General features: G+C 48.8%; 11 protein-coding genes across 11 annotated transcripts; 7 read left to right on the forward strand and 4 right to left on the reverse strand.

Annotated features, from left to right (window-relative positions):
* Nucleotides 1–312: 312 nt before the first annotated feature.
* On the reverse strand, nucleotides 313–2,087 carry EURHEDRAFT_209414 (putative transcription factor RfeG). The gene is made up of 3 exons (XM_040777973.1): nucleotides 1,508–2,087; nucleotides 1,392–1,436; nucleotides 313–1,313 (listed from the first exon to the last, which is right to left on the reverse strand). The coding sequence occupies exons 1-3, from the start codon at nucleotides 1,625–1,627 to the stop codon at nucleotides 504–506; spliced, it is 975 nt and encodes a 324-aa protein (XP_040642096.1). The 5' UTR covers nucleotides 1,628–2,087; the 3' UTR covers nucleotides 313–503.
* Nucleotides 2,088–4,659: 2,572 nt separating this feature from the next.
* EURHEDRAFT_399706 (DNA-directed DNA polymerase eta) lies at nucleotides 4,660–6,747 on the forward strand (the record flags this gene model as incomplete). Its single annotated transcript, XM_040779950.1, has 1 exon — nucleotides 4,660–6,747. The coding sequence occupies one exon, from the start codon at nucleotides 4,660–4,662 to the stop codon at nucleotides 6,745–6,747; it is 2,088 nt and encodes a 695-aa protein (XP_040642097.1).
* Nucleotides 6,748–6,828: 81 nt separating this feature from the next.
* EURHEDRAFT_209572 (uncharacterized protein) lies at nucleotides 6,829–8,540 on the forward strand. Its single transcript, XM_040777974.1, has 3 exons — nucleotides 6,829–6,999; nucleotides 7,084–7,641; nucleotides 7,698–8,540. Exons 2-3 carry the CDS (start codon nucleotides 7,248–7,250, stop codon nucleotides 8,228–8,230), a joined length of 927 nt encoding a protein of 308 aa, XP_040642098.1. The 5' UTR covers nucleotides 6,829–6,999; nucleotides 7,084–7,247; the 3' UTR covers nucleotides 8,231–8,540.
* EURHEDRAFT_528353 (NAD(P)-binding protein) lies at nucleotides 8,486–10,143 on the forward strand. Its single transcript, XM_040787055.1, has 5 exons — nucleotides 8,486–8,498; nucleotides 8,560–9,293; nucleotides 9,353–9,511; nucleotides 9,564–9,634; nucleotides 9,689–10,143. Exons 2-5 carry the CDS (start codon nucleotides 8,947–8,949, stop codon nucleotides 9,862–9,864), a joined length of 753 nt encoding a protein of 250 aa, XP_040642099.1. The 5' UTR covers nucleotides 8,486–8,498; nucleotides 8,560–8,946; the 3' UTR covers nucleotides 9,865–10,143.
* Nucleotides 10,144–10,198: 55 nt separating this feature from the next.
* On the forward strand, nucleotides 10,199–12,839 carry EURHEDRAFT_408755 (uncharacterized protein). Its single transcript, XM_040780908.1, has 3 exons — nucleotides 10,199–11,566; nucleotides 11,618–12,249; nucleotides 12,306–12,839. Exons 1-3 carry the CDS (start codon nucleotides 10,549–10,551, stop codon nucleotides 12,564–12,566), a joined length of 1,911 nt encoding a protein of 636 aa, XP_040642100.1. The 5' UTR covers nucleotides 10,199–10,548; the 3' UTR covers nucleotides 12,567–12,839.
* A 3,026-nt stretch (nucleotides 12,840–15,865) lies between these two features.
* Nucleotides 15,866–16,962, forward strand: EURHEDRAFT_399710 (uncharacterized protein; the record flags this gene model as incomplete). Its single annotated transcript, XM_040779951.1, has 4 exons — nucleotides 15,866–15,980; nucleotides 16,040–16,314; nucleotides 16,376–16,891; nucleotides 16,945–16,962. 4 exons carry the CDS (start codon nucleotides 15,866–15,868, stop codon nucleotides 16,960–16,962), a joined length of 924 nt encoding a protein of 307 aa, XP_040642101.1.
* Nucleotides 16,963–17,684: 722 nt separating this feature from the next.
* EURHEDRAFT_399711 (F-box domain and ankyrin repeat protein) lies at nucleotides 17,685–18,932 on the reverse strand (the record flags this gene model as incomplete). Its single annotated transcript, XM_040779952.1, has 1 exon — nucleotides 17,685–18,932. One exon carries the CDS (start codon nucleotides 18,930–18,932, stop codon nucleotides 17,685–17,687), a length of 1,248 nt encoding a protein of 415 aa, XP_040642102.1.
* A 1,211-nt stretch (nucleotides 18,933–20,143) lies between these two features.
* Nucleotides 20,144–21,709, forward strand: EURHEDRAFT_399712 (heme-dependent oxidative N-demethylase family protein; the record flags this gene model as incomplete). Its single annotated transcript, XM_040779953.1, has 3 exons — nucleotides 20,144–20,651; nucleotides 20,709–21,174; nucleotides 21,229–21,709. The coding sequence occupies 3 exons, from the start codon at nucleotides 20,144–20,146 to the stop codon at nucleotides 21,707–21,709; spliced, it is 1,455 nt and encodes a 484-aa protein (XP_040642103.1).
* Nucleotides 21,710–22,119: 410 nt separating this feature from the next.
* On the reverse strand, nucleotides 22,120–22,845 carry EURHEDRAFT_512664 (PRP38 family protein; the record flags this gene model as incomplete). The annotated part of the gene is made up of 1 exon (XM_040786088.1): nucleotides 22,120–22,845. The coding sequence occupies one exon, from the start codon at nucleotides 22,843–22,845 to the stop codon at nucleotides 22,120–22,122; it is 726 nt and encodes a 241-aa protein (XP_040642104.1).
* A 188-nt stretch (nucleotides 22,846–23,033) lies between these two features.
* Nucleotides 23,034–24,438, forward strand: EURHEDRAFT_408761 (uncharacterized protein). Its single transcript, XM_040780909.1, has one exon. The coding sequence runs from the start codon at nucleotides 23,193–23,195 to the stop codon at nucleotides 24,243–24,245; it is 1,053 nt and encodes a 350-aa protein (XP_040642105.1). The 5' UTR covers nucleotides 23,034–23,192; the 3' UTR covers nucleotides 24,246–24,438.
* Nucleotides 24,439–24,580: 142 nt separating this feature from the next.
* EURHEDRAFT_448464 (WD40 repeat domain-containing protein) lies at nucleotides 24,581–26,630 on the reverse strand (the record flags this gene model as incomplete). Its single annotated transcript, XM_040783743.1, has 3 exons — nucleotides 24,581–24,803; nucleotides 24,858–26,529; nucleotides 26,591–26,630. The coding sequence occupies 3 exons, from the start codon at nucleotides 26,628–26,630 to the stop codon at nucleotides 24,581–24,583; spliced, it is 1,935 nt and encodes a 644-aa protein (XP_040642106.1).
* Between the last annotated feature and the right edge of the window lie 305 nt (nucleotides 26,631–26,935).

Genomic DNA, 26,935 nt, shown 5'->3' on the forward strand with positions numbered 1-26,935 from the left:
GAGATGCGCAGCATAAGGAAACAAGCCAGTACACCGTAGAAACAGACGGAAGAGAATATAATCGAACTATCCAGAGATGGCAGAAAGGTTTGAAGAGAAAGACCACAAATTCATAATCCATCACACAAAATAACCTTTGAGGACAACCGTAATTATAGGAATGGGGACCATAAAATCAGGGCAAATAGGCGCAGTATCCATTGGTAGTGGCCAAGAACACGGATTGACAACAACAGTAGATTAAAAACAGATTCAAGGACATCCGCATCCAAAGTGGCACATTGCGATTTATTGGTTCCCCAGGCGCACACGGAGTCCCAACGGAGCCTCTTCTCACGGTCCGGCCATGGTACTCCTGGGCAACGGGGTATAAAAGAATTGCTCTTTTGACATTTTTTGTTCAGACGAAGAATTATAAAAAAAAAAAAAAAAAGGAATAAAAAAAAGAATCAACTTCCTTTCCTGGAACGTCAAACTATGAAGTCCATGGAAGTAAGAATCCTTTACCGGGCACGGTTATCTCTTGCTGGCTGTGGCCTATTGCGGTCCGAATATGTCGACTCCGGAGTGTATCTTAATCCCATTCCAGGCATGCGAGGGTCAGCAGCTGTGGTAGCCGGGTAATTCACTCCAGTGGTAACAGGGGAATACTCTGTCTCGGTCTCATAGCCAGGCCCGGGATATGTTCTGGGAGCATTGTTCCATCCACCGTCATAGCCGTAACCGGAGCTCGTATACTTGTATGACGGGTGGATCTCAGCAGAAACTGCAGGCTGAGCCGACGTAGTGAAGGGAGGAATTTGCTGCTGTGAAGGGAACTGATTCTGACCAGGCGTGAAAGGCGAATGCGAGTGGGCGGTGGAGTGGTTGGAGTGGTTGGAGTGGGTAGCAGGATACGACGTCGGAGTAGAATGTGTGGAATAAGGAGGACTCTGCGTTTGTCCGTATGGGTTTGTAGCATACGATTCCATGTATTGTTGGGGTGGAGGAGCACTGTAGGTGGGCGGTGGAGATGGACCAGTTGATGAGCGCGCCTCGTGGATTGGCGCAGATGTACCATAACTTGCTGGAGGAAGAGAAGTGCCATAACTTGGCGCCGGAGGGACAGAAGTACCATAACTAGTTGGAGGAACAGATGCACCATGCCCATAAGTTGGCGGAAGCACATTAGGACCTTGGTGAGGCAGAGAGTATTCTTGCTGCATATGATAATCGTTATGGTAGTAGTGGCCCCGTGGGTGGCCTTGATCTTTCCGGCGCATTACATCTGCCTCCCAGCGAGAAGAGTCCGCTTTGAGGTCAGTAATCATTTCCTACATGAGAGCATGCGTTAGTATTCAATTCTTAATATAAAAGAAAAGGAAGCATGCGGGTTCCTGCGAGTAACTTACAGATGTGAGATTCCGATAAGCCCGGATGAAGTAGCCTTGACAGCCCTATTCAATCAAGTCAGTATACCATCCTGGGTCTAGCTGTCTCTTATGAAATAAGGATATGGAAGACGGACATTGTGATTTCCAGGTCTTACGAGCGCATCGTTTCCAAGGTAGCGACAAATGTCCGCTTGAATGACTTCCCGGCTGATACCATCCCCAGGGATGAAATATTCATTTTGACGTCCAGACATTTTGATAATCCAGAAGGGCAAGTCTCCGGTAGTAAGGTATTAAGGCACAACGGATCCAAGTGGCAACAATGAAATCCGGAACAGGAGGTCCACAACCAAGGTTCCAAAGTATGGAGAAATGACGACCGGTTTGTTTTGAAGAAGCAAGAACAGAATAATAGATCTATTGACTGCGTCCAGGGAACACCAAGGCTGATATGAAGGCTAATCCGAGATTTGTTCTCCTTTTTTGGTCCTCGAAACAAGCACAAAATGCAGAAAACGAAGACAGGCGAAAGAAAAACAAAGTATCCGGATCCAAAAGACGGGCTAATCTGATCTTATCTCCGACCAGCAATAGAAGTCCTCGGGAGTGTTGTCCACGGTGGTATAGCAGGGGTCCAGAGCAAATATCCTCTTCCGGATGGTATCTCCTAGCAACAGAAAAATCTGCCAGTATGGGCCGCACAGACGGTGAACAGCGGATTGTTCAAGGAATCAATCAATTGAAATCACGACCGATAGCTCAGGGCGAGCAAAAAGAAACGATGAAGGATCTTAGGAGCGAGAGAACGAGGGAAAGATCCTAGATGGTATGGGTAGAACTGGTCCTATTTTCGGATGGAAACTGTTCTTATTCTCCAGCACTTTCACTCGTACACGCGGATAATACTCTTCTGCGAATAGAACTTAAATGGGGAAACAAATAGGGGATACTTGAAGAGGACGAAAAGATGTGGGAGAGAATATGGAGGAAAAGAGTAAAATAGAAGAGGAGAAGGAGAGAAGGAAAAGAGAATGAGAGGGAGAGAGACTGGGGGAAAAGCAGATAAGAAGAGAGTGAGAGGGGGCAAAACCAAAGGCTGTGGGTAGACCTGTGCTGATTGGCCGGACAGGCGGTTGGGCCGGTCTCTTTCTTAGGCTCTTCTGAGAAAGGTCTTATGCCACTATGCAATTTTTATTTTTATTTTATGTATTTTATAAATTTTTCTCTACTTTTCTTACGAAGCCAGTGTGTTATGGTCTCTGGTCTGAAAGGAAAAATTAAATTCAAGGAGGGAAGAGAAATCCTATGTATGGTGGATACTAACGCAACGTACTGTGTCTGTACGGAGTACATACAGATCGGATGCAGTCAAAAAAGGAACACCATCCACCCATTTCTGCACAAGAGTCAGAGTCATAACCGAGTCAGGCATGATATCTGAAGACGGCTATGATTGAATGCCCAGACCGACAGACAGACTCGTGAAGATCACTGCGGTATTGCACTGCGATCTAAAGAGAACCCTCCACTAGATTGGATAGCCTCACTGTCTAAAGCTTCAACATCACTGGCAGACGTTACTATTCGTTGGAGTTACTCCATACGCAATATGGATACGCGGAGCCACTAGGCTAAGGACGGAGTGGTACTTACTCCGTACCATGTACGGAGCAGAAGTAGTAGTACTTTGATACTCCCGAGTACGGTGTGCACATCCTTTAACGGTGGCCAAATCCCCGGACCAATCCGTGAACGACAGACTTGAAATCTGTCAATCATTCATGGAGGGTGTGAGATCACATCACGCATCACTGTGTAGGAGGATGAGACAGGATGAGACGCCGATTTCCCAATTTCCACACACACTCTCTCAGCAGACGAACTTTTGCCACTAACAGGGCCAGATGGCACTGTGCAAGGCTACCTGCATGAAAAAGAAACCAAAGAACCGCTTTACTCGCGTCAAAAGTCGGAGCCAATGAAGATTTTGTATTCAGTTGGGCATGAATGCGTGTGTCTGTGTTTTGGCCGCTTAAGCTGACTAACTTTTACCTGTTTGGGACATGGTACGGTTGGGCATCCATTCACCATCCACCGTCCATCATCCAATTATTCTCCGGAATACACGATCGCTCACCCGCGTCCTGACACTCTGAAAAACTTCTTTTTCTTTCAGTTACGGTGACCTTTGGTGGCTGGAGGAGTCATGACGATGATGACAGACATGATCAAAGCGTCCAAGATATCCCGTCTTTCATCATCACATCGTTTTCTCGCTCAATGAAATTCTTCCAGGTGGCCTCGCTTCTTTTGTATGGACTATCATTCTAGCCCGGTCTGTACCCGGGAGGAATTCCTGCATTATTCCGTACATCGATCTTATTCGTCGTATTTGACAGCGTCGCCATCATCGTACATGGAAACCCTGTTGTTGTTGTTGTTCTGCTTGGTTTAATATGAGCGAAGCGCTTGATTTTACTCCATCGTCTACCCGCCCTAATACTATGGGTAATAATGAATGGCCGGCTGAGAAGCTGCAATCTGCTGCCGTATGCACCAAACCGACACCAGTCACGAGCCAGGAAGCTACAAAGAAAGAAATAGAATGCATATTTATCCTGGGACCATAGCCGAAAGCCCCGTCAGCATTCGTTATCTCCATATGGTTCTCGCAAAGTACTCCATACTAACGCACCCATCCTCCATAATAGTACACGGAGTACTCCGTGAATACAGCATGATACCCTGCATTATGTTAGAGTGACGGTCTCATGATTCAATGGGAAAGTCGACGTACTGTCTTCCGCTCGGATCCACGATATTCTTGCAGTTGCTACGTGGTCTTGGTTTGTTGGGCATAAGATATCATTATTCTTAGCAACCAAGTGGAGGTTTCTTTTTTCGTTCTACATTCCAGAAAGCAGGCCAGAAGATGGATTTGGTTACCGGGTACCGGGATTGCTCCAATGCGCTAATGGGCAAGCAACATCTTGTTCTCAGCATTTTGTGACTATGGATTCTATAGCTTCGATATGCATTTTGGAGTACATTAGCAATTTGAACATGAATATTCTCAAGCCCCAAAAGTCATGGATTTCGAAATGTAGATATGACCGTAGAACTACACTGCTGAGCTAACCGTTTTTGGTCGAACCGTGGTCGGCGTGTGATTTTCGCGGAGTTCACCCTTCAGCAAAAATCTGCAAGTCGAACAATGCACTTTCCAAGAAAATCCGCCAAGCTCATGCCTTTATAGAACCATGCAGGCCCGATTCTGCTCGCCAGCATGTCGCGCTCGCCTACTACCTCCCCGAGACCATCGCCGTCGCCGGAGGACAACCCCGAACGCTCGATAGACCACCCTCGTCCTTCGCGCTACACCTACAAACAACTAAAGCTCCTGCGACAAAGCTCAACAGCAACGCCACTCCGTGTTATCGCGCATATCGATCTTGATGCCTTCTACGCGCAATGCGAAATGGTCCGTTTGGGGACGCTGCGGGAGACACCCCTGGCGGTTCGCCAGTGGGATTCGTTAATCGCTGTCAATTATCCCGCACGGGATTCGGGGATAACTAGGATGATATCAGCGACTGAGGCGAAGAAGCTCTGTCCGGATATTGTGCTACAGCATGTCGCAACGTTTAGAGAAGGCGAGGGCGGGAAATGGGCGTATAGGGAGGACGCGTTTAAGAATATTGGGATGGATAAAGTGTCGTTGGATCCGTACCGGGCGGAATCGCGCAAGATTCTTGCGGTAATGAAGGAGGAGGCGTATAGGTGGCATGCGGCTGTAACTGGTGAAAACGGCGCTGGGACTGAGACGTCAGCACCACCCTTCAAGGTTCAGACGCAGCTCCCCAGCGTTGAAAAGGCGAGTATCGATGAAGTGTTCATCGACTTGTCGCCGTTGGTATTTGGTGCTTTGTTGCAGAGATATCCCGAGCTGCGGACTGAGGCCCTTGGTGAAGACCGGGGAGCACCATTACCTTGTCCTCCCACAACAGCGCTGGAATGGAACGCTGAGGACTGCCTGATCGATTTGGACGTAAACGAAACCGAAGTCGATGATCCAGATTGGGATGATATTGCAATGCTGATAGGCTCTGAGATCATACGGTCTGTTCGCACCGCTGTCTGGAACCATCTCAGTTTTACTTGCTCTGCTGGTGTCGCTAGAAACAAGATGATGGCCAAGTTAGGGAGCGGCTGTAACAAGCCCAATAAACAGACCGTGGTCCGGAACCGTGCCGTCCAAAATTTCCTGGGCGGGTTCAAATTTACCAAGATCCGAATGCTGGGCGGCAAGTTGGGAGACCAAATTGTTGCTCATTTTGGAACGGAGCAGGTTAGTGACCTGCTGAATGTATCACTGGAACAGCTTCGATCCAAGCTAGACGACGGTACGGCCAACTGGCTCTACGGCATTATTCGCGGCGAGGACAGAAGTGAGGTCAATTCGCGGACCCAAATGAAGTCCATGTTATCGGCAAAGTCATTCAGACCAAGTATCAATTCTGTAGAGCAGGCAGAAAAGTGGCTACGCATTTTTGCAGCTGATATCTACAACCGTCTCGTTGAAGATGGCGTGCTTGAAAACAGACGCCGTCCAAAGATCGTCACTCTGCACCATAGACAGGGTGCTCAGGTCCGCTCTCGTCAGATCCCGATTCCTGGCGCGAAGCCTATTGATGAGGCTACTTTGTTTGATCTTGGCAGCACCTTGCTATGGCAAGTTATTGAGGATGCTAGCGCATGGCCATGTGCGAACCTATCGTTGAGTGTTGGCGCATTCGAGGACGGGGTCACCAAAAACCGGGCAATTGATGGGTTTTTGCTTCGTGGGAAACAGACTAAGACGAATGCGGGCTATTCGACGAGGGATGTCGTAACTGTGGATATGACAGAGGAGCAACCCTTCAATGTGAAGCGAAGAAAAGTTGAAGAGAACGGCATCAGACGCTTTTTCACCAGCCCCTCAGCTGCTGATCCTGAAGTCCCCTTAAACGAGCAACCGCAACCTGAAGCTTCGGGGCCAACGAACTCGACGGAAGCAGTTTCGCAGGCAATTCGCGATGGCAGGCCGAATTCCGGGCCCGAGGGTTCTTTAGACTTGCCTGGCGACGTTCCGCGCGATTTTTATCTCTGTGACGACTGCAACCAACCGATTTCGGAAGATGACAGGACCGAACATGATGATTGGCATTTTGCTAAAGAGCTGGAAATGCAGGAAAGAGAAGCAGCGAAGGCCCCTGTCTCGCTACCACGCCCTTCAAGCCATCCCTCGAATATTAATGCCCGTAGTCGAGGTGGCCGCAACAGTCGTAGCAGCAGCAAGACAGAAAAGGGACAAACGCGACTTACATTTGGGTAGCATGCGTATGTTATAGTTTTAACGAAGCACGCTTTATTCGTCATTGGCATCTCACTACCTTATAAAGTATGCTAGTAGCCAGCCCTGATACTCTCTGTACTCCGTATACATGTGAGAATGTGCTAAGATTGAGCCGGCCGTTTCCCGAAATAGTACTGAAGCCGATCCAAAATGGTTAGTGCGTACCCGAAAAAGGCATGGAACGAAGTTCTTTCAACTCGCCTCCATCTTGACCCCTTCACTATGTACTCGGTACGTTCGGAATTTATGGCAGCTGGATAAGCCATGGATACTGCCTCTTCTCCTAGCTTGTTAGACTGACTAAGAGGAAAATAGTCTTTTCTGCCGTGGACTGAAGTCGTGAACTCGTTGCATTAACCGGGCAGACGGATTTAGACCATCGGAAAATTCTCAGCCTACTGTACGTACTGACTTGGGCAAGAGACCAACCAAAAGGCAGAAAAAAAAAAGAGGCCGCATATGCTCTAGGGCTTCTAAACATGGACCACATTTTCATCAATGTCAAAGAACCGGGCGACGCCCTGCAGCTCACTAAGAAGTCCACTGTTCGATCACATGTCGCTCGCCGTCAATGGCAGGCTCATACTGCAGCGAACAAGGACAGGAAAAGGAAGAGGGAGGAGTACCTCCCATTACGAATAGAGCTGGATTGCTCGAGGCTGATGAACAATGGACAACTACCACAACCGTCGGCAGTACCGGAGGGTGAAGAGAAGAACCATACAGCCCAAGCCCAATATACAGGCCAGTCTACTACAACAGCTTCCTTCATGTTACCTTCTATACCGATGATGATAGGTGGTCTACGTGTCGATCCATTCCGATCATATCCCATCGAGTTCAAGCCGTTCCTCCCATGGCTTGTGGATCACTGTCTGTCGCAGCATCCTCGTATACAACTTGTCTTTCGAAGCTGATAAGAGCAAAAGATCTAGTAAGCATGGCCGTCGCTATCCCCGAGCTAGACCAGCCAGGAAACAGTTGCTTACTGCGCACCCGATGGTTTCCCCTCGTGATGACCGAACCGAGCCTCTTCCTGGTAATTATGTTGATCGCAGCATCACACTATGCATCTGTGCAACTAAACACCACTGAGCTCAAATTAAACCTACTCAGTATGCGTGGTGAAGCCGTACAGGCCATCAACCAGTCCCTCGCCAAACAACACGGGACGATAAACGACGCCTTAGTCGGTGCAATAGCCAAAATGGCCAGTTATGAGGCCATGTTTGGTAATGTGGACACGTATGGTGTGCACATGCAGGGTCTGTATCAGATTGTAAATCTTCGAGGGGGGCTTGATGGGCTTGGGCTGGGCGGGTTATTGCGGAGGATTGTGGTTTGGATTGATCGGAATGGTGCGTTTCTGAACGGTTCGATGTTGTATTTTCCAGGGGCGACTTTTGTCGACGGGCAACCGCTGCCAGATCCTAATCCGGGGAATTTTCTTGGTGCTTCATGACCGTGACTCGGCGGAGGGGGGAGATTTGAGGGACAAGGGAGGAAAGCGAGGGTCGAGAGGCGTTAACGTTTGGTTCAGTCTATTGCAACTTCAGTGCTAGCATGAGGATTTCGGACTTTAGCGGATCATAATTTGAGCATCAGTCATGTGAAATATTCCTGGGGAATAGAAACTCTGGGCATGAAAACGGGGTCCTTTTCGTATATATATGGAGTGTGGGATGGGTCCGGAGTACAAGGATCACATTGAGCATTGCATCAACTCCTCGGTATGCACCATTAATGCGACATACCCTTTCGAGTTAACACTTTTGAGGCTAATAGATGCAGCTGATGGTATTTTATTCCTATCATACCACAAACAGTTACCACCTTTACAGTCACGGCATCATCAACATTCTGCTAATAAATGACGCCCCACTATTTACCCGATCTGGATAACGCATTCTGAGCTTCTCCACTCCCGTGTCCATGGGTTGGGTTGGATACTTCGAGAGTGATATACTATCCAGGTAGGTGGTATAATTCGAGATGCACCGATTTTCGATAATTGTCACAATTGGGTCTCTTCAGGGAGGATTTTCAGGAATGGACAACATGATTCCGAACATAAATAAGAGAAACCTTCCTGGAGGGGTTCTTCCTCTTCATCCTCACTACCTTTAACACATCACCTTCCACACTTCGTCTCTTATCTCTTCTCAATACATCACAGAAATGTCTCTCCAAGGCCAAGTCGCTCTCATCACTGGCGGCGCAAAGAACCTCGGCGCCGCAACCGCCCGCGAACTAGCCAACTCTGGCGCATCCCTCGCCCTCCACTACAACTCGCCCAGCAGCAAGAACGACGCCGTCCAGCTCGAGTCGGAGCTCAAGCAGAAGCACCCCTCTGTCAAGATAGCTTTTTACCAGGCCGATCTGACGAGCGCCGGTGCTGTGGAGAAACTATTCCAGGATGTGCTGAAGGACTTTGGGAAGGTTGATATTGCCGTGAATAATGTGGGCAAGGTGTTGAAGAAACCTATTACGGAGATCAGTGAGGAGGAGTATGATGAGATGTTTGCGTAAGCTTCTTGTCCTTCTGATATTTGGCCTGCGTTAGGTGCTGACTGGGATTACACAGGATCAACTCCAAGGCTGCTTTCTTCATTCTGAAAGAAGCTGCTAAACATGTTTCGGACGGTGGGAAGATCATCTCAGTTGTGACTGCGCTGCTGGGTGCTTTCACTAGTTTCTATACCTCCTATGCTGGTAGCAAGGCTCCAGTTGAGCACTTTACTCGGTATGTTGCCAAGCAAACCGTTCATCAGCTATGCATACACTAACCATTGCAGCGGAGTGTGCAAGGAGCTTCAACCCCGTCGCATCAGCGTCAACAACGTCGCTCCCGGTCCCATGGATACCCGTAAGTCCTCCCTATGTCTTGCGTACTCAGCTCATGACTAAAACAACGTGCCAGCCTTCTTCTACCCTCAAGAATCCCCCGAAGCCGTCGAATTTCACAAGTCCAACGGCCTGGGAGGCCGTCTCACCGAAGTCACCGACATCGCCCCGATAATCAGATTCCTGTGCACGGAGGGCGGATGGATCACGGGCCAAACACTCTTTGCAAATGGAGGTTACACGACTCGGTAGAACTGATTGCTGGTGAGGGCGTAGGCTGTGTAGACGGGACGCGCCGGAATTTATATATCTAGGACAGGTATGGTAGAGATGATTCGTTAATTAGAATGAGCAAATTGAAATTTTAGCCAATAAATTTGAAGATCCAAGTATATGTGCCCGAATCCGTACCCAATGACCAATGTATGGGACTGATCGGTCGGGGAACCATGGCTCAGGCGAACTGGTCCGAGATTTTACGATTGACAAACATTGATAAAGTATATAAAACTGCCAGAACGCGACATATAAGACGCTTTTTTTTTTTTTTTTTTTTTTTTTTTTTTTTTTTTTTTTTTTTTCTTTCTTTCTTTCTCGTATGTTCTTTCTGCTGATACTCAGTGTGATCAGAAAGTCAGACTCTGTTTTGATTCCGTCTGAACGTGACATCAGCCGCGGGGTTGGCCGATCGTCTGAGCTGTTTTGTGCGAGAATTCTGTTTTTCTTCAACTCTTCTTCTCCTGCTTGGCAAGGCCTGAGGTCTGAATTGTCGTTTTTATTTCCCACGCCACTAGATATTGTCTAGTTGGATATCCCTTGTTACAGTGAGGGTTTTCTCCCATAACACCGGCAACCTAGTTAACTTCTCATCCCACCAGAGCCCAGGGTCCTCCAACGCCAACACCCTAACCACAACCAAAACGAACAATCACCAAAATGCCCCGCCGCGCCCCCCGCGACTACTACTCTGAAGAAGAAGAAATCTATGAAGCTCCCCGCCGCCAAAAACGCCCAACCGCCCGTGCCCCCGCCGCCGATGATGAAGAATACTACGTCCGCAAGCGCGGCAAAAGCAAATCCCGCATCCCCGTCGCTGCGCCTCCACCTGTAGAAGAGTTCGAGCGTCTTCACGTGCGGGACAGAGCGCCTGCTCAGCCGCAGCCGCCTGTGCCGCCTCCTATGCCGTTGGGGGTGAGGTATGGGCCCGCGATGGATATGGAGGGGTTTGCATTTCGGAGGGGGAAGGGGGACGTGGGAGAGAAGAAGGGGAAGAAGGGGAGGAAGAGTAAGAGTGTGCCTGTTTCAGAGGAGTCGGAGGAGTCGGAGGATGATGAGGTTAGGGTGAAGCATGTTAAGAGGCCGAAGTCGAAGTCAAGGAATCGGCGGAGGGAGATTGTGGAAGATGACGAGGTGGTTTACAAGGAGAAGAAGGGTGGGAAGAAGGCCAAGGGGAAGAAGGAGAAGTACATTGAGGCCAGTGAGACGGAATCCTCTTCTGAGGAAGAGGAGGAATATGCTGTTCCTGTGCGGAGGGGTGGTCGGCCTATGGTCGCGCCTGTGCCCGTGCCTGTGCCTGTGCCTATTGATGACGAGGATAGTAGTGAAGAAGAAGTCGTGCACAGGCGCAAGAAGAAGGGCAAGATGCCCGTTGAGCCTGAATATGAACGGGCTTCTCGCAAGGTCAGCAAGCGTGGAAAGGAGACTGTTCGCTATCCGTCGGTCCCGAAGATGAAGTCCCACCGTCGCGACGAGACTGAAAGCGAGACGGATACAGAGTCTGAGAGCGAGACCACCAGTGACGACAGTGACGGCGAGATCGTTGTCCGTAAGAGCGAGCGAAGGGGACGCAGCAAGGGCAACAAGGCCAAACACCGTAAGGATGATTCGTCTGGGTCTCCGAATCTTAGAGCGCCTTCGGTATCTCGCAAGAGACAACAAAAGTTCATTGACACTGGTATGACCCCGTTAATCGCCAGTTCCCAGAACAATTACTCACTGTCTTTAGAGTATGAAATGGTCAAGCCAACCCGCGCACAAAGTCCTGACTTCCCTCGGTCAAAGAGTAAGAAGGGCGGCCGCTCCAAGGATGACATGTTCATCGAACCTTTTGACCCTTACGCCAACTGGCCACCAGCCGAGACCTCCAGCAAGAAAAAGAAATCCAAGGTCAAGGCCATCCAACCCAGAGCTCGATCTGCCGACAGGGACGTATCGCGGGAACATGGCCGCCGTATGAAGGACGCCCGCAATGCCCGAGATGACCTGGAAGTGGACCTATACAATCGCCGAAAGACCCACTATCCTGCCGCCGACTTTGTACCTCCCAAGGCCGGGGCCCTCGTCGCTCCTAAATCGCGACGTGGGAGAGGTACCAGCATGAGTGAAATGGGCTGGCCGCAGCCCGCAGGTCGCAAGCTTAAATATCTCCCTGAGGAGAGCTCTTCCGAGGAATCGTCCGAGGATGAGAAGGCAACTCCATACCTCGGGACGAAACCAAAACACCAAGCCCCAATGCAAAAAGACCGGCTCTGGACCGAAATCACCAAGGACCTCGTGGTGCGAGAAGCGATTGAACGGGCTGGGTATGAGTATGAAGAGACGGACCAGTTCTACTACATCTTCGCCTACCTTCATTATGTGCGTCCCACTACTCCAACTTACCAAACGTCTTGGCCAAGCTAACGAAATTATAGGAGGATGTCTCCGGCCTCGTCGATATGTCTGAAGAAATCCGACAGGCACGGCGTCAAAGGATTCACGAAATCGGCCGTGAGCACGCTGGGTATGCCCTTCCCCCGGCACCGGCGGCACCACCCCCGGTTTTTAGTAAGTATGGCCAGCCCGTGATGGAACAGCCTCGACCGTGGCCGTATAGCGGCCACGGAGTGGCCCAGCCCCAGGAAACGGTATATGAGGACAGTCGCTGGCGACTGCCGCGGATGGGACGGTGGTAGATGAATTTATGATGTTTGTTGAAAAATTGATGAGATATGACAGTTTTACATTGAATGGATTCTTTGCTTTTATTCCATTCAGGATAGCGGTGCACCGTCTGTAAACGGCAAAAGGTAGATGACTCGGTGAACGATACAACTGGAAACTATTGGATCCATCCCTGTAAATACATGCATAAAGTAGTGGCAAACGGGGGTCTCAGACTGAGAAAAAGAATAGAAAAGTGAATTGAAAGAAATACACACATACAGTGTGCTATTCATGTCTGAAACAAGCCAAGACATGCTTACAAGCATGTGATTGGCCGAATCGGAAGATAATGGCTGCCTTTTTGGCCGTATTAATGGTATTCTTTCCGTATCAATATGTTCAGATCGGGAACGGCGCGGTAATACCAGTAAGAATGATCTCATAAGGAGGATCGAAGACGCAGATTCCTCGCGGAGTCAAATGTAGTAAAAATACTCAGCATGATAGGTCCATTAATTTTCGTCTAGATCCTTTTTCAGAGATCTATACAGAATTCAGGAACGGGAAATTGCATCCACCCCCGTTCCATGGATCTGTCGTGTAATATGTACTGTACCTGTACTTGTCCTTGTACGTACCATACTCTGTGCTTAGAAGGATGATTAACCGGAGAATTTCAAGCATATCATTGACTGAACCAGAATCGAGCAAGGTGCTATTTCCCATAGATTGATGGCCTAGTTTTCCCAATATTTTGGTACTGTACATCTCTGGACTAGTTACATAGTAGACACCGGACGACTCAGATCATAGATCGGCATGGATAAATCGATTTCGATTTCTTACTCCAGAGTAGTCCAGCCACACAGATTGGACGAGGATTACGATCTGCTGGTTTTCATTTGCGTTGTGGCGAAGGTTGGACATTCCTTTAATCTCGGGTGTGGCGCATGTATGAGGTTAGATCCACCAGCCACATAGCGTCATTATCCTCTGTAGTCTGTAGTACACATTTGGATAGGTGGCCTGGTGTCTGACAGATCCCTATTACGGCTATTGATCGAATCCCCCAAAACAGATTGCCGTATTCCATACGAACCGAAGGGTTCCTACAGATCCCTACAGATGGCTGGCTTATGCATTCCAGCTCTCCAGCTCCCCACGAATGAGCATAGCATATCCTAGATCAGGCACTTATCAGGTGCCTACCATGTACAGTGCCATGCCTAATTGGATCAGCGAGACAGACATAAACGAAGATATACAGCGAGCCTTGTACCCTACAGAATACAGTACTATTGTGCATTCCAGATCCTTGATTGCGCCCTCACAGATAGATTTCCGAGCAGAAGGCGGAGTACTCCGTTCTCTGTACATGGTATTCCTTTCTCTTCTACAGAGTACATAGGTCCAGGTACAGCGAGACTGTTCTATACAGACATAACCATGGAAACGGCTGTCAGAGGTCCACTTCGGCCGAGCCTCGTTGTACCTGTTTCCGTACCATAGAGCTGTGAAAAGGTACCATGGTACGTACCGGATGATGGGCTTGTATTCTGCCAACGCACTTTGCCACCACACTGACTACACGGTGCTCTGTGCGTTGGACACAGCCTTGTATTTTATGAGATATCCTTACATCAAACAGAACGATATACTATGTACAAGCACTTTGCTCCGTGTAGGTACAGGTAGATAGGAAAGTATCTGTACGATCTACTCCGTACTGATAAAGAATAGGGACAGAGTACAGAGTACGGTATGTAATATTTGGAATGGTATGTGGCTTAGCCAATCAGTAGTTCCGGGTAGGTGGGCGTGTTTTTGTCTCAGACTCTGAATAGCCCGGAAACTGTAATTAATGAACCATGGGCCGAAATCCGATCAATACGGTTTGAATCGGTTTGGTTTTGTATACTTGTATGGTGTACTGACACATTTAACAGGGGTCGTTTGCCGCGTCAGAGTGGAAATGTGACGCGGTCGAGAATGTGTGGACGATGTCCTCAGTTTACTTGGGAAGAGTCTAGAATCTGGACTCTGGAGTAAGATGAGTCGCAGTGGTGATGTGGTCTATATATGGTTCTATCCAAAAAACGGAGTAACTAATATGAATAGATTAAGTAAAGGACCCCCTGCGCAGACAAAAATAGGGCATCATTCCGATCAGTCAGTCTGTGTCATATGGCCAGTTACTCCGTACAGAATAAAACACAAACATCGGCCGTGAATACCGGACCATCATAACCAACCTGCTAAGCTCACCATGCCCAGGTGTCAAAACATATCCCTTTCAGTCGACATCCTGGTTTGTGTTGTACTCCGTACTCTGTAGTCTTAAAAGTAGAGTGTTTCACCCGAGCAATGCCGCTGATTCGGTTAATACCGCTAGTAACCATAAAATTACTCCTCTAACTCAATTGAGATTAGCTCCATTGTACAATACTATCATAGATACTGTAATTACATTCACAGCCATACATACATTCACTCCTCCACTGCTATCTCGATCTTCTCTTTTCTTTCCCCTCGTCTTTTCTCTTTCTGTTTATCTCTTCCTTCACTATCTGTCTCGCTCGCCGCCGTCGTCGTCCATCGTCTGTGGTCTTTTGGTGCTCTGTTGACGGTCAGCCTGTTGATTTGCTGACCAACTCTCGCGATCCCCTCATAGGGTGATAATGCGAGAATCTCTTTGAGCCTGGTTTTTCGACGCTTCTTTCTCCCTCTCTCTTTTCTCTCCGCCAACTCGGGTCCTCGTCTGTTCAGCTGTAGGCTCGAAAATCACTTTGCGTATTCTCAGCTGGACCAGCAACAAATCATCTGTTGGGCTGTGTTACTCAGGTACGTTGTTGCAGCTTATTCTTTTTCTTTTTCACCTCTCAGCTGCTTATCGGCTATTTTCTCGCTATGTCATTGTTCCATGGCTGATCGACATTTTAGGAATTATCATCAACCCATCTAGCTTGGATTGGTTCCCTACCACTTATACAACCCGATCCTTTTTTTTTTGACCCAACGCTTCCGGCTTGGGACTATCATAGGTCCTCTGACAAGTCGATCCGGCGACCGATGAAATTATCCCCCCTTAGCCTCGCGGGTTTCTGACGTTATATCATCCATTGATACTGCCGCCCGACCGGTGATCATTTGAACTAGGCGCTTGGATCAGTGAATTGAGGGAAAAATAAAAATAAAAAAAAGACTATCGAAGGAGGACTGGGAAATAAGCCGTCGATACATTTTGTTACACCAACCCGACCATTATCGATTGTTTACTTTTCCGACATAATACATACCCGACCCGGAAAGTGCAGAGTTATCCGCCAACATGCTCCTCGCATTCGCTTTCTCATGGCTTTTGTTGCTTGCATCACCCGTCTTCGGAGCCGAAAATTCTGTGAAATACTGTTCCTCGGTTAATACGGGATCCGACAATGATGCGAGTAAGTGCCGTGATTGTGGTGGTATGACCTGTGCATCTTTGCTAACTTGTGTTACCTAGATACCGATACCTTTCAGTCTGTCGGGGCTTGCACATCTACGTGCACGTCAGATTATGCATTCGGCATTCTCCAAGGCAAAAACTGTTGGTGCTCGAATGTCGCACCTAATAAGGCAACCAATGTCAATGTTTCAGAGTGCAACGACGGCTGCCCTGGGTACCCGTCCGACAATTGTGGAAATGTGGAGGAAGGCTTGTATGGCTACATCGTATTGATGGATCATATGCCATCTAGCACGGCCAGCGCATCAGGCGCCTCTTCGACTGGAACTTCGGTAGGTTATCTTGTACTTTGCTGAATGTTGTCTTGAGTTCAATCATGCTGACTTCTCACAGACAGGCACCTCAACAGAGACCACAGGAGCGAGCACGACGAATTCAGGAGATAGTAAAGTTGAGACAATCGGAGGCCAGGTCCAGACGGTTACAGTTGGCGGATCAGGTGCGACCGCTGCTGCAGATACTTCATCGACTAGCAGCAAAGACAGCGACTCTGGGCTAAGCAATGGCGCTGTGGCTGGTGTTGCTGTTGGCTCCGTCGCAGGTTTCCTTGCAATCTTGGCTCTGATCCTCATCTGGTACTGTTCCAAGAAACGCCAACGCGCAAACAGTCCTGATCCCAGCATGCAATTACTGGATGGTCGCAACAGCAAGGGCTCCCAGATGAGCTTCATGAGGTCCGTCTTTTCCGACAACACTACTCTTGGAGGGTCACCTACTGCCACACGCAACCCGAACGCGACCTTTATCGATAACCGCATGAAGACGAACACCGTTCTCTATCCAAACGGTCCCCGGGATAGCAGCGTATCGCTTCAGGACAATGAGGACTACTCAAGGCCTGTGCTACGGGTAAGCATCTAACTTACAATTGTGTAATCAATGCGTGACTAACAGTAATGCAGGCAACAAACCCCGATTAAACGTGGATTTTTTTTTATGTTTGATAATCTACTTTCTCTTTATATTTGTTTTGTGCTTGCTTTCTGTCGCATCCTCGCATCTCGCATCTCATTGTCGTCATTCTTTGCTCGGTTCGGCGAACAGCGGTGTTATGATACCCAATTGTCACATAATCTTTCATTCGATTCCTTTTGATCTAAGCATGCAAAGATCACGGACTCGATTAACATCCCTTCGGGGCTAAAAAAAGAAGAGGCATACCTGAAGTTTCCATGCAGCAAGGTAGGCCGACTTACGAGATGTGTCACGATAATACATTTTGCATTATTTATCGATCTCTGTGTCAGCACATGAGAACACACGGGATCATTAGACCGCTTTCTGTTTGCTTTGTGATATGTCTGCTTCTCAGCGTCTCTTTTGTTTGCATTTACATTTACAAGTAGATATTCACTGTCACCGGTATTTGGAGGTAGTTTGTTAAATTGCATGTCACATATTTACAAAACTACGAGTGTGTAGGAAGGGATTCATATACACTGATTGATTCAAACTCACTTTGAATATGATCTTCTATAAACACCCAAAAACATAAAACAAACTTAGCTATCTCACGTCAACCTGAAGCAGACATGATCTCAAACCACAACCTTTAACTCATCCTGAACATAAACTTGACACCCCATAAAGCAAATGATCTGGTAGCAGTTAGCACATCAACGACTCGAAGATCCGAGTCCACCTACGACGGCATGGCCAGCTCCTGCAACTTGAGTTCGATATAGTCAGCAAATTCAATGTGTCCCCTCGCCAACGCAACATCCTTCGGGGTTCTACCCACCGCATCCGTACAGTTCAACTGCGCATCTCCCCATTTAGTAAGGACATCCGCGGCAGCGATATGACCCCTCCGTGCAGCCAAATGCAACGGCGTCCTTCTATGTGCATCACGAGAGTTAGCACACATGTCCTCGGCAAGGAGCATTCTAACCATACTCGCAGCACCATAATACGCCGCGTAGTGCAATTCAGTCATGCCAGCCCGGCCACGGACTCCGATAAGGATGCCGCTCTCCAGCAACATGCGCGGGATGTTAGTGTGCATCATACACTCCAGAGCCCCGTGGAGGATGGTTTCGTGGTTGTTGTTGAGATGGTTGATGTTGATTCCCGCGGCGATGAGAAGACGGACAGCGGCAGTATTTTCGGCCTGAGCGGCAGCCCAGAGCGCGTTGCGGCCGTGGGTTTCTTCGGTGGCGTTGAGAGTATTCGGGAAAAGGTCCATGATGAAATTTAAAACGCGCGTGGAAGGATTCATGGCCGCGTCGTGGAGGAGGGGGACTCCACGGGTGCTGAAGCGAGTGCCATTATTGTTAGTTTCCTCAAGCCTCGCTCCGTGGCCGATGGCGAACGAGAGGGTTTCGAGGTTGCAGTTCTGGACTATAAAGGAGACCACGTTGGGGGCGTTCACGTCCGCGCCGGCTTCGATTAGGGTGCGGACGAGCTCGTCGTCATGGTTATACGCTGCCATGACCACCGGAGTGTTCTGGGACGCAATGTTGAACAGGTTAATATTCGCTCCTCTGCTCAGCAAGAGCTGGATTACCTGGTTGGCCCCATATCCCGCCGCGATATACAGGAGCCTCTCACCGTGGATCGAGTATGCGTTGACATCAATGCCCGCGTCCAAATAGCCCTCCACCTTACTAGCTTTGTCCTTCGCGATTGCTGTAACGATGGGTTCAGGGGGGCCATTGAACACCATGTTCTGGTCGAGAACCAGCTTGCCGCTTTCGAGGATAATGGCATGTTCATAGTACTCTTCAGAGGTGAAGGCGCGGTTTCTGGCCGTCTCTTTGAGCTGGTGTTGGATGGCACTGTTTATGCCGGCGTTGGTCTTGGAGAAGTTAGACATGTCCTTGACATTGAGGTTACCCGCAATGTTGCCGATAAGCTCGCGAGGGAGGCTTCCTATGCCGGTTGACTCCATTGTGGAATTTAAGCAGTTTGTGTCGTGAAGATTAGTGGGATTGTATCTGCAGATGATGCTGTAGATTGGTGATGGATGGGTCATGAGTGGGTTGAAATTTCTGGACTTTATATAGACGAATACGAGACATCGCTGTATCTTATATCATCTGGGAGCTGAATATCCCACGAGAAAACAGATGAAAGGCCAGAGACTCATTCTGTATACCGAAGGGAACATTCCGTGAACAGGGCTTTGTGTTTCTCAACCCGATGAAAGGCTGCTGGGACTTTTATGTGTATAAATCCGCCAAAGAAGACAAACAATGCCATTGTCTGATGATTAAGGAGATGGGTTTTCTTCATTGGAAAACCTATAGGTTGTGAGGACAAAGACTGCCAAGAAGACAATGGCATTGGTAAAGAATCTGGGGTTCTTTGCCCGGAATATTGAACATTCCTGCTATTTTCGAGACAGTCTTTATCATGTATCCAACATTCATAACTTTAACAGCATTCGAAGAAAACCACTATAGTTAAAGTAGTGGTTGAAGAAGTGGCATTGAACGAGGCTCAGGGCACATGACCTGGATAGTTTTACCCTTTCGGGCAATGCAACCTAATTGCTTGTATTTTCCTCATCTGTCAAGCTAATCCAACTAGTTATTGTTGCTTGTGCTATCAGGACTCGCATCGCCATACGCAACTGGGAATGCTTTGTGAGGAAGGTCTGGTATCTGCATGCTTTCGTGCTGTGGGGTATTCTTTGCATTGGTGTGGCGTTAGCTAGTTTGAACAGAGACCCCGGACTAGAAGCTCAACACACCCGTTACTTTGAAAGTGGAGGAATTAATGCTTCCACCCGGGAAAGTAATATAAGAGTTAACAGAAGAATATGGGGACTCCAGATCACCTTCATCAACTACCATAAAACCTGCAAGGATCCTCGATTCGATGCGAGATATCCCAGTCAATCGGATCTGTCATACGACTTCTTATCTCTTATCAGAATCGTCTCACCAAAGAGAGTAAGCCTATTCGTGTCACACCGGGTCAATACTGACACAGTAATGGACCAGGGATTCGGATGGTTGTTGGAATGGGCTGATAAATGCTTGGGCTACAGCCGACCACCAGCTTGCACGGATTCTCGTCTTCTGATATATGGTATACAAATCTGTTTGATGCGACTTTCCAATCTCACACTTCTACCGTGATTGAACATACGACGTCATGGATGTATCGACTGTCTTGGACAATATTGGGTGGGCTGGCGCTCTAATGGTAGTACTGACGGGGTTGTATCTTGCCCTAGACAGAAAACGGAGCAAACCAATTTTCAGTCGAATAAGGCGTTGCAGGCCATTAACAGCCGAAACACCCCCCCGATCAATATTGTTAGGAAAGAGACCACGAAGCCCCGAATCACCAGATTATGCGAATGTCCTACCGCCGCAACAACGAGAGGCACTTGGTAAGATCTTGGGTGAAGTACAGCACGTTGAGGAGGAAGAGGTCCTTCAACACATCTTGCCCATGGATACGAGCTATGAAACTTGCCAGGAGGAAAAGTATACCCCGACTGGGTTCTCGGTACAGGAGGTTCGAGAGTTGGGGGATTTCCCGGACTATGCAGAGCTTAGTGGAGTTCCATTGCCTCAGCCCTACCACAAGTTCGATATCAACAAGTCGCTGGCCAGACCCTATCGACCGTTCAGATGGGTTTACCATCAGACCATGTGTATGTCCCTAACTGTAAAACCTCAATTAATGGCCATCTAACAAAAAATGCCGTTAGCAATCTCAAAAATGGAAACAGATTGGTGGATCGAACTCGAAAACACCTACAAGCAACGAATAGCCCAACGCAAAGAACTATACGCCGAACACGGAAACGGGGTCCTTGGCTACCTCCCCGGCTCCGAACTAGCCTGTAAAGAGCTCATGGAAATGGTCCTCCAAAACGTTTGCGCCCGATATCCGCAGTACTTCACCTTAGTCGACAAGAGAATTTTTCAAAACAGAATCCTTGGCACGGAACAGGACGTCAGGTCCAAGCATCCTCTGGAGATTTTGCTTGATAATATTCCCGAGGACTTTGGTCTCACGCTGCGAGATGATAAGACTGGTTGTTACATACTCCGTGCAGGAGTCATTTGCTCTTCGATTGGATGGAGTATTAACGAGAAGATGGGCCTTCCACTTCATTTGATACACAAGCCTGTCCCGGATTACAAGGAGAAGATGCAAACCTCTATGGAGCGGTAAGCAACCTCAGTACTCTTAAACAAAACTCCAAGTCTAATGTGAGGGAACAGCTTCTTCATTAAACTCCCAACATATAAACCAATCCAACGTGGTTCCTGGGGCCTCGAAGTCGGCCAGCCCCTATGGATGCCAAAAGGCTCCCCCCTCGAAATTCACCGCACGCACCAATCTCCCACCCTAAAACTCTCCGACTGCCACCTTCGCGTCGACTGGCAAACACTCCGCCGTCTCCCCCTCTCTGCAGCCGTCGTCTTCAACTTCAAAGCCCTATTCACGCCGGTGGCGGAGTTCCGCGATGAGCCGGGTGTCCCGGCACTGGTGGCTAAGAATATGAAAGAGGGGAAGAAGACTTTGTTGGAATATAAGGGGACTTGGCATGTTGAGCACGTGATTTTACCGGTGATGGAGGAATGGGCGGAGGAGCAAAGGAGTAATGGACTTGTGGAGAGGGATTGGGAGGTTGGGACGCTGGATGAGAGTCCGTATTTTGGGGGGTGGGAGGACAAGTGGCATCGTCAGCAGGGGTTCTAATGCTTCCAGCCCTGTTTAGTTCATGATGTTCATGTGTTTTGATTCGTTTTATTTTGTGCTCAATTGAAAATACCTACAACGAATGAGCATGCTGGTCCTGGAATTCATTATATACATTCAAACCATGTAGTACAACACACACCAATTCGTCCATCCGTGACGGTCGGCTCTTGGGTCTTGTCACACCTCACAGCTTTTCTGACTAGTGTAGATTCGTGACGATGTCCGATATCTTTCAATTTGCGCGTTGTCTTTGGCGCATGTGGTGAGACTGGATGATGGCAGCCTCAATTTGTGACGGCAATGGTGGGAGGCATTGTATATCTGGTGGAGGCAGCGTCTTCGGTGACGGACTTCTGAATTGACAGACAACCTCGAAATAGGGATCATAGCGACGCACGGCGGACGACTCAGTCCTCTCCCGTATGATCTGAAGAGCCGGAACGACTCTCCTTCATCCCCCCATCGTCGCTATCTTGATCCATTTCCTCCAACTCATCTGCCAGTGGACTAACCCTTTCATCCAACAATTCAAGATCCTCCAACTGCTGCCTCGACGGCAACTTCCACAAACTCGTACCACACATCCGTTCTTTCGTAAGAAGGTCATCGACGAATTGATCCATATACGTAAGCACAAACGAATCCCGCACACGGCGCTTGATTTTCCGATAGTCGAGTAGCAGCGGCTCAAGCGTCTTGTACACATCCACCGCATCGAAAGTCAACCGGACATAAAATGCCGCCAGAGCGCGCAGGTACTTGAAGTCGCCACGATTTTGAAGCACCTCGTTATCCTGGTCTTCATCGTCACTCCCCGGATCCGAGAAATTCAAGTATTCAAGCACGATATCGCGAGTCGGGTTTAACTGGAGCATCTTGAACGCAAGGCAGAGAAAGGCCGTCGGTTTCTCGGAGACACCGTAGGTACCGCCGATAGAGGACAGTTCGATGGCGCGGTCGCAGAGAGTCGCGGCGTTTAATCCGAAGCATTGCTCTTTCCAGTAGTAGGAGTCTGTGATGCGATCGCGGACGGCTTTTTCGAAGAGCGTGGCTGGGTTGACACCGCGGACTAGGGGGCCGGAGTAGCCGCGGTTGTCAAGAAAGGTGCTAGCATCGGCACGATGGGTCGACATGTTACCTTTTAGCTGGGGAAAGTTGGATTGAGCTCGTTTTCAATCAACGCGATAGACTTGAAGATGAAAGCTCGCGCCGCCGGAGATAGAATTGTTCCGGTTTTCCGCTGCCAAGACCACCGAGACCGGGCGTTATCGATTGTCGCACGGCCAACCGTCGCGGGAGGTAAACAACCCCGAATCGGCATCGGGTGGGAGATCGTAAGGCTGTGGATCCAAGGGTCCAATTTGATTCTCATAATGATCTCTCCCGTGGTTGAATTGCGGGCAGCGTCGCGTGGCCAGACACTCTTTCTAGACAGATATACTTCGATACCCATGCGGGTATCTCATACCCCGTCACAACCATGGTGCTCTTAACTCCCTCCACCGTCTCCTCCATTATCTCCATGGGAGTCATCTTTATCTTCACATTCCTCTTGTTCCTATCCGGCTATGTCCTCCAGCAGCAATCCGTCAGGAACATTCAACAAGCCCTCAAGCCTCCCTCAGACTCCTCATACCCCCTTGCCAAACACGATTCACGATCGACATATCGGAATGCTAGGAGGGACACCAGCTACGACCAACCCTACCACGACAGCAGCAATGACAGGCAGCAAGACAACAATGGCAACTACGCATACGTTCAACTCCTCTCCACCCCTGATCCCTCGAACATCTGCTCTGCAATCCTCTTCTTCCACCACCTCTCCAAAAACGGCACAGCAGTTCAAGACCGTCTCTTCATGTATCCGCAAGAATGGGACCAACCCTCGTCCAAGAACAAGAAACTTTCGAAATCCGTCACAAAAGTTCTCTCTCTCCTCCGCTCCGCAAGTATCAAGTATAATATTTGGTTATTGCCTATCGACATGACAGCTGCGACGTCGGCGGGTTATGCACCCACAGATACGAAATTGTTGCGCCTTGGACAGATTCAGTTCATGCAGTATGATAGTGTGCTATATCTGCAGACCCCGGGCTTACTGCTTGATACGGGGAAGTTGGATGATCTGTTCTTGTCAAGACCGCTGCCGCAACGGTATGATCAGAATCGACGGGAATCATGGGATAATGAAGCTTGGACTTCTATGCCGCTGAAAGCTGAGCTGAATAATGCGCTCCCGCCTGTGTACCTGGTCACAGTTAGTAATGTTGGGGCTGGACAGGTTGAGGCACGAGGACATGTTCCTAATATAGATCTCCCTGGGCTTGGACAGCTTGCGGCGGGTCCGGAAGCTGTTCAGACAACTAGAGATGATGATTATGATGAAGATGAACGACCAGCGTATGTCATTTTTGACCATGATCGTGATGGACATGTTCGGTGGGCGGGGAACCCTTTTTATGAAACTTGGAGAGCAGGATTGTATGATGTATGTGATGGGCTTGATCTTGATGATAATATATATCCATGATGATGAACTATGATGATTTGTTTTTACTTGCATTGTGGTTTATTTGGTTAGGTTTTGATTAGGGCACATACACTCTCCAGATGGCGTTAGTACAACAGTTCCATGACTTGCACATACACATCCAGCATTGTTGTGAAATAAGAAAAGATATAAATCATTCATGAAAGTATAGTATCCAAAAAGGTATCCGTAGCATAGTTCCATAAAGCAAATCACCATCAATATGCAAGCCTTACTCCAACAAGTCAAGTATTTCTTCTCCATGAATAGCAATGCCCCCATAGCTCCGTAGCCACAGGGATATACTTTGATATACAACCAAGAGCAAGGGAAAATCACCGCGGAACGCCAATTTCGTACCCGAGCAGCACTTCAGTAGTGTTGCCTTCCCAGCCACGATTGCCGCTCGTCGAAATCATAAACCGACATGCTTGGTCAATGTAAAGCTGGGATATTGTTCCTGTGCGGTGACCCGGGATAATAAGGAAAGGTACGGTGGAGTGACGGGTGACGTGTTCATGCTTCAAGTCGTAAAGCCGGAGGATGTCATGGGATGCACTATGGCCAGTCGTTAGTATGGGTTTCATTGAGAGGATGGAGAAAAAGACGCACCAAACTATATGTCTTCCATTAGGCATAGCCTTGACAGCCGTCACCGGTCCACTACCCTGAGGGAATTTGAAAATGCGCTCCGTTTCCCGTAGACCCTTATGAAGACTGAATTCCTCGACTGTGCCGTTCCGTCGGCCGGCGTATATATAGTTTCCATCTGGAGACCAACAAGCATTCATACACCATGGTGGAGCATTGCGAGATGTGATACGGGCAATCGCGTCGGGCTGTCGCCTATCCCACACTCGGATCGTACCGTCGATTGATGCAGAGAGGAACACATTGTCCGCATTTGACTCGGATTGGGTTGTCTGCTGTGAGAAGTCCTGGCTTTGAGAAGGGGGCTCTAGTTCCTCTGCATGAGGTAGCCCGTTGGCTTCAGGATGTGTTCCATTTGGAAGCTCTGCTCCATGTGCATCTGGTTGTTGGGTTGTCGTATTTGCGTTTGTATTCTCATTGCTGGTGTCTTTTGGTGCTTCTGCCACGCCGTTTTGCTGGCCAGTCATTTCATGATCTTGTTCACCAGGGGCATCCGCGTCAGGAAGCATGCTGCCAGCGAGCTTGCCAAACTCATCATCGTCATTATCCATACCAAAGGCATTTCCCGAAGGATTGTTGCCATCACCAGCGCCATTGTCCCCATCGCCAAATAGCGAGTCAGCTCCACCAAATAGCGAATCGGCCGGTGAGCCCGCCTGCGGGTTCGCCTCGCCGAAATCGCCCTGCTCGTTGGGAGTATTTTCAAAATTGAAGTTCGCACCGTTGCTGGCCTGGTAGTTTGATGAATATGTCCCATTCGTTTGCTGTCGATCGGTGGTATCTCTGGGGACAGGTAGACTGGACTCTGGCCGGATGTCAATCGCTGAGATTTGTCCAGCGCTGGGGCCGAAAGGGCGCCTGGCTTGCCCGGTGTTTAGATCCCAATCGAACACGCGTTTGTCCCAACCCCCGGAAAGCAGTGACTTCTCGTCGGACGTCAGATTCAATACAGATACCGCAGAATTATGTTGTTGAAGAGATGTAATTTCTCTGCCTTCTTCATGTCGCACTGACTGGAGACGGATGGCGCCCGATTCCAAACCAGACAGCAACCAGAGACCCTCACTATGGCTGGCCAAAGAGTAGACAGGCGACAGAGCATTAGCATCCATATTCTCCCAGTATGTCATCACTACGCCCGCTTTTACCACACTGTCGACAAACGGATGCCTTTGCGCCACTGTCAGCATCAATTTGCTATTGATGGAGTCCACCCAGTTGAATTTCCGCACATATCCATCAGACCCTCCGCTAAATACCCATCGCATGTCTGCCGTCGCCGTCACCGCATTGATTGAGGTACTGTGGGGTGCCGCGGTGGTAGGAACGATATCGTAGGTGGAGCACGTCAGACATTCCGAGCGCACACTGGGATGAAAGGCAGATATAGGGTCGGTCGCAGCATGTGCAGCTGCTTCGGGGGAGGTCATATGAACGTCTGTATCGGGGTTTTGTTGTGATGCCATTCCGGCGCCTTCAGATATATGGCTAGTGTTAGAAGGACTGTCTGCATCTTGGTCTCCATCGGCGTCGGCGTCATTCTCGTTCTCGTTCTCGTTGTCGTTGTCGTTGTCTCCGTCCTCTGCGTCTCTGAGGGTTTCATCCTCATTGTCTGAGCTTCCGTCCTGTGAGCCTAGGGAGATTCCGAAAGTCAGCTTCACCGTTCGATTCTAGCGTTTGAAGAGTGAACTCACCTGCAAGATCCCGATCATCATCGTCCTCAATCGAAGCCATGGCGACGACGGAGGCGCTCCAATTGACGAGTATTTCGTGTCTCCAATATTAAAAGCTCGTCAATAGAATAGGTGTATATATTGAAACTAAAGCTTTCTGCACTTTGTACTGCGGGGAGGCCGCGATTCAGGTTGATTCAAATGTTCACAGCTCTCGTCAGTCTCCGCGTTCGGGGGTCGCAGAAGGTAACAGGACCTGTCAAACAAGCTTTAACTGGAATTGTAAAAGAAAGAATAGGGATAATAGAAAGAATGACTTTTGAGTTGAGCTCCGGCGCGCAGAGTTGAGTAATGGAGCTCGCGATG

Source organism: Aspergillus ruber (genome assembly GCF_000600275.1).
Source record: "Aspergillus ruber CBS 135680 unplaced genomic scaffold scaffold00003, whole genome shotgun sequence".
Lineage (NCBI taxonomy): Eukaryota > Fungi > Ascomycota > Eurotiomycetes > Eurotiales > Aspergillaceae > Aspergillus > Aspergillus ruber.

Coding starts and splice junctions, on each gene's coding strand:
- EURHEDRAFT_209414 (XM_040777973.1), bottom strand. CDS start 1,627: ATGTCTGGACGTCAAAATGAATATTTCATCCCTGGGGATGGTATCAGC. Junction 1,437..1,507: donor TAAGACCTGGAAATCACAAT/GTCCGTCTTCCA, acceptor TTGATTGAATAG/GGCTGTCAAGGCTACTTCAT. Junction 1,314..1,391: donor CTTATCGGAATCTCACATCT/GTAAGTTACTCG, acceptor GCTCTCATGTAG/GAAATGATTACTGACCTCAA.
- EURHEDRAFT_209572 (XM_040777974.1), top strand. CDS start 7,248: ATGGACCACATTTTCATCAATGTCAAAGAACCGGGCGACGCCCTGCAG. Junction 7,642..7,697: donor CCCATGGCTTGTGGATCACT/GTCTGTCGCAGC, acceptor TAAGAGCAAAAG/ATCTAGTAAGCATGGCCGTC.
- EURHEDRAFT_528353 (XM_040787055.1), top strand. CDS start 8,947: ATGTCTCTCCAAGGCCAAGTCGCTCTCATCACTGGCGGCGCAAAGAAC. Junction 9,512..9,563: donor CCAGTTGAGCACTTTACTCG/GTATGTTGCCAA, acceptor TAACCATTGCAG/CGGAGTGTGCAAGGAGCTTC. Junction 9,635..9,688: donor TCCCGGTCCCATGGATACCC/GTAAGTCCTCCC, acceptor ACAACGTGCCAG/CCTTCTTCTACCCTCAAGAA.
- EURHEDRAFT_408755 (XM_040780908.1), top strand. CDS start 10,549: ATGCCCCGCCGCGCCCCCCGCGACTACTACTCTGAAGAAGAAGAAATC. Junction 11,567..11,617: donor ACAAAAGTTCATTGACACTG/GTATGACCCCGT, acceptor CACTGTCTTTAG/AGTATGAAATGGTCAAGCCA. Junction 12,250..12,305: donor TCTTCGCCTACCTTCATTAT/GTGCGTCCCACT, acceptor ACGAAATTATAG/GAGGATGTCTCCGGCCTCGT.
- EURHEDRAFT_408761 (XM_040780909.1), top strand. CDS start 23,193: ATGGTGCTCTTAACTCCCTCCACCGTCTCCTCCATTATCTCCATGGGA.